At 42.8% G+C, this 7,383-nt stretch overlaps 1 protein-coding gene across 1 annotated transcript in view; it reads left to right on the top strand.

Annotated features, from left to right (window-relative positions):
- Positions 1-1,205: 1,205 nt before the first annotated feature.
- UACA (uveal autoantigen with coiled-coil domains and ankyrin repeats) overlaps positions 1,206-7,383 on the top strand; it is an 85,960-nt gene continuing 79,782 nt past the window's right edge. Inside the window, exon 1 of the mRNA XM_024128703.3 lies at positions 1,206-1,436. Coding sequence (XP_023984471.1) covers positions 1,356-1,436 — 81 coding nt within the window. The 5' untranslated portion in view covers positions 1,206-1,355. The remainder of the gene's footprint in view (positions 1,437-7,383) is intronic.

The following is a 7,383-nucleotide window of genomic DNA, read 5'->3' as shown; positions in this document are numbered from 1 at the left end:
CAAGAGAAAATTTATTAATTTTCTCAAGTAGTTCATTGTTACTTACTGTTTTGTTAAGGGTTAACACGGTCTTTAAATACTGTCTCTCCAAAAGAGTTCTGAAAACTTTCTTACACTATTTGAATAAAACCTTGAGTTATTCTAAGAAAACTCCAAAGAAGCAACTGACCTTTCAGACAAAAAGAGTACTTTGCTAGTCGGAAATGTGGATTGTTTGTCTTTTCAAATTGGTGAATGCTAGAATAAACATTTTGCTGGGAAAAACTGATTCCAAGGAAGACTTTTGAAGATGTCACTGTAACAACAAATTATTGGGTGTTGCTCACTTGCCTGTTTACCCATCCTTCCCTTAAATAATTCTCAATAATCCAGATTTCTGGGTAGGATGAATTAATTTCACTGTATGCTTTTACCAGTAATGTGTTTCTACAGGAAACAAAATTTTTTTTTGAAGAAAAGGCAATATTTTTTTCTTTTACAGCTTTTTATATCACTTTGGCCATTTTTTAATTAAAGCTCTCCCCCTCCATTTTCCATCTCTTTCCCTCCAAGGCAGTGGTTTATGGACCCCACAAATAATTATTGAGTACCTGACATGTGCTTTGATTTTTCTGTAACATCTTTCAAAGTCTGTTCTTAACTATTTGTATTTCTATTTGTATTAGAAGCTGTTTTTTTTTCTGTAGTTTCTGATGTGCGTGGTTGTTTCCAGATACTGGGATCTGTGTAGTAAAACATCAGCAGATGTAAGGGAAGTTGCTCTTGAAAGCCGGTGTGTGTGCAGGTGACCAGGAGTGCTTTCTGGGATCAGACGGAAGGAAGGGAACTCTACTTGGGAAAGAGCACGTGGGTGGGAAGAGGAAGGGAGTCCGGGAAGATGAGAGCTGATGTAGGCTGGACCCCATGCTCTCTCTAGACGTGAGCCTCCATCACCCGGGTAGGCAGGAGCCGATGGTCTGGAGCCTGCCTCTTGCGTCTCTCCAGACCGCTGGCCGCCCACCTCTGCCACTCCCCTATCAGAACTTCCAAACTTTTTCTCCCGCAGGGAGAGGAAGGGTGTTATTAAGTTTGAAAGGGAAGTCCCTCCCCCTTCCAGGATTCCTATTGGTCGGGGCCGGCCCCATCCCCGCCAGGTCGCAGGCGGATTGGCTGTGGGAGGGGAGCCGCGCCGCAGGCCCTGGGCCGACAGCCACCAGGGGCCGACAGCCGCCGGGGGCCCCCAGGTGGCAGGCAGGTGGGGCCGGGATCGCCAGCGCTTCCTCCTCCTCTGCGCGCCTGCAGCCCTCAGACTCTAAGGTTCGCGCGCGGATCAGACACGCCGCGCTCAGCGGGAGAGGGACTGCCAGGACTTGGCCATGAAGAGCCTCAAGTCCCGCCTGAGGAGGCAGGACGCGTCCAGCCCCGCGTCGTCCGGCGCCGCCGCCGCCGCCAGCGCGGTGAGTCCCCCGGCCCATGGGCGCCCCGGACTCCCGGCGCTGCCCTCCCGCGAGCCGCGGAGTCCTCCTCTGCTCGGCTTTGCCTCAGAGCGTCCCGCTGGGTCGGCCCCGGCGACTCCTCCTCCCTCTTCTGGCCAGGGCTCCGCGTCGGCCCGGAGACCCTGGGGACCCTGCCCACCGCCGCCCTCGGGCCTCGACGGATCCCTTTTCTGCCCCTCATCCCGGGGTGTCCCAGCTCCTGGCCTTCGGGATTGGATCGCGCCCTCCTCCTCAATTCGGTTTTCGGGGTTGTCCCCCACCCCGGCCCTTCCCCGGCGACCCCAGTCCCTCCCTTCTCCCAAGCTGGCCCCCGCATCCCACGCGCGCTCTGACCCGGCGCGATTCCGCGGGGCCCAGGCGGGCGCCCCTCTGTCCCCGGAGCTGCGGACCGGGCGGGGGCTTGGAGCCCCGCAGTCCAGGTGGGCAGGGCAGTGGACCTGGCGCCGCCCCGCCCGTACTCCGGACTTTCCGTGGGTGAGCGCTGCCGGGCTGGGCGGACGTCTTGTTCTGGACGCTGTCGCGAGGTCCCTGGGAAAGTTTGATTTCTGAGAGAGGCAGATGGAATCGGGCGTAGTTGTAAAGACAACGCCCCCAATGGGTGGTGACCCTGGAAGTGAAGGTGGTTGTCCTGTGGGACCGTGTAAGTCTCACCTGTGGGACAGACCCGTGTAGACCTCCATTCGGCGCAGATCTGCAGCCCGGCCTCAGTGTGCACGCTAAGAAGTTCTCAGGGCCTCTCTTAAGTTGGCAGGAGAACAGAAATCTTGAGAAACAGCCTGACTGCAGATGTGGGATTTAGATAATTTGGCAAGTTAGAAGAGTTGGCCATATCACCAACATTCTATATTATTAGAATACACGTTATTTTAAAAGTCTTGGAAGAGTCAGAAACGTAAGCGAGATGTAATGCTCAAAATGCCTGGTTGCCCATTTGGAGTAATTAAAACGGACCTTAATAAGTTTACATAGGTTTTACCCAATGATTATATGCTTTTTATGAGAATACTAATTAATCTGCTTTGGCTTTTGAGTGAATTCAGAATTGTGCCTCTCTCCCCACCTGACTACTTCTAGGATGATTTTACTTGGACTTAAAGGAAATTTTGGCGAAACTTGGCTCTTTAATTCCCAACTGAAAAAAACAAAACAAAGGGATAGCTTCAGATCGCATGATATTTGATGATTTGATATTGTTTAATAAAGCATGAAATTGTTTAATTAGCCCATAGAAGGAATGATTACTTTCACATTATTTTTAAAAATAAAATAATTGGCAGAAACGTCATGTAGTGATATCAGAGGTCACTATAGGTAGTTGAGTTAAAGATTCAACTTCTTTGTAGTGCAGGTTGTTTTCAGCTTTAAAGATATACTTTTATAGGATTATTCACAGTATTATACCCGGTTGGTTTGCACAAGGATTCACATCCCATTTCTAGGTTTGTACACCTTCCTTTTAGCCTGTTTTCTCTTCTAGAAATGCAGAGTATTTAGTTGTTATTGGTATTATCAGCATGCCAGTTTGCACTTTATACATTTGGCACATGAAGTGCATCTCTCTGAGCTTAAATCTTCAGCATTTGTTACACTGAGCATTCTGTTATTTTTCTTAAAATAACGGCATAAAAATAAAAAGACATATATGGTATAAAAAATAGAATCCACCTGCTTAGAAAAAGTGAACATCTCTCAGTAGTAGTTAAATATTCAAATAAATTTTGTAAAATATTCAAATGAAAATAAATGAGTGTGATGACTAATAAAACCAAACCAAGCATTGATAGAGTGCAACACGTGTACAAGGGAAATAGATTCCTTCTGCTTTTCAGTCTATAAACCATAATCTCTAATGTCCTTTTTGGTCACATGTGTATGTATTGTTATGACTGAGCATCTTTTTTTTTTTTTTTTTTTTTTTTTGCGGTACGCGGGCCTCTCACTGTTGTGGCCTCTCCCGTCGCGGAGCACAGGCTCCGGACGCGCAGGCTCAGCGGCCATGGCTCACGGGCCCAGCCGCTCCGCGGCATGTGGGATCCCCCCGGACTGGGGCACGAACCCGTGTCCCCTGCATCGGCAGGCGGACTCTCAACCACTGCGCCACCAGGGAAGCCCTGAGCATCTTTTTAAAAATCTTTTTGCCTTCAAAAATATTTAAATTTTATTTATTTGTGTTTGAATAGATAACAGAGCACATGGCTTAATATTTAAAAGGAACAAAATTATTTACAGCAAAAAGCCCCTCTCCCACCTGTGTCCTTCAGTTTTTCTGCCTGCCCCCCACCATTCCTCAGAGGCCAATGGTGTTATCAATTGCTTGCATATCCCTCCAGAGAGTTTAGCATATACAAGCAAATATTAATACAAGTATTCACCCTTTATAGAAATGGTAACACATTGTACCCGCTGTTCCATATATTTTTTTAAACTCCAGTATTTAGGCCCTTTCAGAGCATCCCCATTCGAATCTTTTGCTATAATAAAAAATGCTATGATGCATAAACCTGTATATATTTCAAGTGGGTGTGTGTGTGTGTGTATATACTTGTAGGAGCAGTTCCTAAAAGTGGGATTGGTGGGTTAAAGGATATGTGCATATATAATTTTAAAGAATGTTGTTAAATTTCCTCTGTGCATCATGTACCCAATGTGTGAGCAATTATCACTTCCCATGCTTTTCTTTAAAGTTCGCTCAGATTTTTAAGTTTTGCCAGCCTGATAGGTAAATACGGTATCTCAGGGTAGTTTGAATTTGTATTTCTTTTATTATGGGTGAAGCTGAGTATCTTTTCATGTTTTTAAAAGCTCCTTCCATGTTCTTTTCTGTGAACAGTTTACCCTTTCCATTTTTCTATTTGATTGTTGATTTCTTTCCTATTCATTTGTATGTACTTTTTATCAGGGAAATTAACCTTTTATTTTATTTTTTAAAATTAATTAATTTATTTTTGGCTGCATTGGGTCTTTGTTGCTGCACGCGGGCTTTCTCTAGTTGCGGTGAGCGGGGGCTACTCTTTGTTGCAGTGCGTGGGCTTCTCGTTGCAGAGTACAGGCTCTAGGCGCACGGGCTTCAGTAGTTGTGGCACACGAGCTCAGTAGTTGTGGCGCATGGTCTCCAGAGCGCAGGCTCAGTAGTTGTGGCACAGGCTTAGTTGCTCCGCGGCATGTGGGATCTTCCTGGACCAGGGCTCGGACTCGTGTCCCCTGCATTGGCAGGCAGATTCTTAACCACTGCACCACGAGGGAAGCCCTAGCCTTTTTAATATGAATGTTTTTTCTTAATTGGTTGTTTGTTGTATGACTTTGTTTATTGTGGCTTTTGCTATGCAGAGTGTAGTTATTTTTGTACAATTAAATTTATCAACCTTTTATTTTGTGACTTTTTAACTTTATGTTATATCTTGGCCTTTCCACTCTGCAATATTAAGCAAAAAAAAAAAAAGAAAAATCTCCCTGGTTTCATCTAGTTTTTTGTTCGTTGTTTCATTTTTTTTTTTACATTTAACTCTCTAATCCACATAGAATTTATTCTGGTGTAAGGTAAGAGGTATACATCTTGTTTCTCTCTCTTCCACTTTCCCCTCGTGGTTGCCTGTTTTGAATATTAAAGCATTCATTTAATCATCAGGGAAATGATCACGATTTGTACAACATTGAGAAAAAATTTTAAAATGTGTATTTCATAAATAGTTTTCTTCATGTATTTATTTAAGCTTATCTGGAGACACATTAGAAATAGACTGAGGTATGTAAATATTTTATGATATTATCATATGTGAAATATAGCATATTAGCTAACATGCTAAATTATAATTATATGTTATATAAGGCATTTCAAATATTCTGAGTAGTACCGTGGTTATAAATATGTCAATGAGTTTAGAGTTCACTAAATGGGAGTGTGTTTATACACATATAAATAAATATAGTTCACAATTATAAGTTGTGCATAGAATACATTTGAGAGTCCTTTACTAGCTAAATCTGGAGATAGCTGCAGCTTTCGATCATAAAATAAGACAAGTTTTGTCATTAGATTTATTTTTAATTTCTAAATTGGAGCTTCGGGTTTCTGAAAGGGATAATTAAATGACTGTAGGGACTTCCTTGGTGGCGCACTGGTTGAGAATCCTCCTGCCAATGCAGGGGTCACAGGTTTGATCCCTGGTCCGGGAAGATCCCACCTGCTGCAGAGCAACTAAGCCCGAGTGCCACAACTACTGAGCCTGTGCTCTAGAGCCTGCGAGCTGCAACTACTGAGCCTGCATACTGCACATACTGAAGCCCGCGTGCCTAGAGCCCTTGCTCTGCAACAAGAGAAGCCCCTGCAATGAGAAGCCTGCACACCACAGTGAAGAGTAGCCCCCACTCGCCACAACTAGAGAATGCCCACACGCAGCAACGGAGACCCAAACGCAGCCAAAAAAAAAAAAAAGTAAGAGTGGTAATTAAAAAAAAAATGACTGTAAATGCTATTTCAGATCTAGTCAATTATATATACAGTCAGTTATGTGTACAGTTATATGTACAGTGAGAATAGGCTTGTTTCATTTTCACCTAGTTCAGATTAGGAAATTTGAGTAGTAGTTAAACTGCAAAGCAGTATTGCAAGGAGACATTTTGGAAGGGGGTTCCACTTTAAATTGTACCTATACTGGTAATCTCTGACCTGGGAGGTTGTGCAGTGATTATTTTTGCTGCCCTTTCTTTAGGCTTCTGTTAAAATGGGGCAATGAATTTTATAAATCAGCAAGCAAATATGTTCTAAAGCATCTTCGTAATGTCTCAGTACCCTGAAAAAATTTCGGTATTTCTAAAAGAATTTAGAGTTACAAATATAGCAACTGAAAAATCTTTAAAAATCTTCTTTTGGTTCCCACCAAGAGTAGAAGTTTGAGATATTTAGAAAGCATAAAGGATTAAATATGATTTTGTTTCAGTTGTGATTTCGAGAATGAAGCATTTGTGTTTTCCACTCAGGGATGTGGGCGTGTTTGAAAGGATGTTATTGTTATTCTTATATTGATGATTTTGTGGTAATGTGAAAATTAAGATCACAAACAGTTATGTTTAGTTTAAACTCATGATACTTAATTGAGCAGTGTTTACTCATTTTCATTAAAGATGCCAACCTTTAATTAAAATGTTTACCTCAATTAAAGCTTTATTCAGACAGTTTCCTAGGGTTACCCCTGCGTTGTCTTTCTTGTGGTTCTTGAAGGAAGATCACAGTAAAGAAGCCCTCTTTTTATACTTCTGGATTTCAGCCCAGCAACAGTTTTGCCCAGGTCATCACGCTGACTTTAATTGCTGAACTTTATTATAATACCAAAGCAGAAGGGTTGAGTTGCTTTGGTATGTCTTTTAGTACATAGTGAGTCCAAGAACGTAAATGATGAGTAGTTAAGCATTTTAATTACTTCTTTTAAGAAGAGTGGAGTAATGATTGTGCATTTATTGATTGTGCATCATACACATTTTTCAAATTTAAAATCATTAGTTTCATAATAAGGCAGTTGCCTTGTTTAGTTTGGGAAGCATTTATGGCACACATGAGCTAGGCTCAAGACTGAATTAATAATTGGTCATCTTTGAAGAAATGGATAATTCCAAGTTGGGAGCAGAAAATGTACAAGATGAGCATGGCATCCTTTGTCACATTAGAAGGCAAAGAAGTTATCAAAGATCAGGACTCGAGAGGGAGCCAACTTGAAGAGGCGACCAGTGATGGGAACTGTTTGATCATCAATAAGGATAATATGGCAGTGGACTGAATTCTTTAATAAATCTTTGAGTTCATTATAAAGAACTGATGTGTTCTTTTTTTTTTTTTTTTTTTTTTTTTTTTTTTTTTTTTTGCGGTCCGCGGGCCTCCCTCTGCCGCGGCCTCTCCCGTCGCGGGGCCCCGGCC

This window comes from Physeter macrocephalus, chromosome 11 (genome assembly GCF_002837175.3).
Source record: "Physeter macrocephalus isolate SW-GA chromosome 11, ASM283717v5, whole genome shotgun sequence".
NCBI classification, from domain to species: Eukaryota; Metazoa; Chordata; class Mammalia; order Artiodactyla; family Physeteridae; genus Physeter; species Physeter macrocephalus.
Note: the sequence above shows the minus strand (reverse complement) of the source record. Positions and strands in the feature narration are given on the sequence as shown.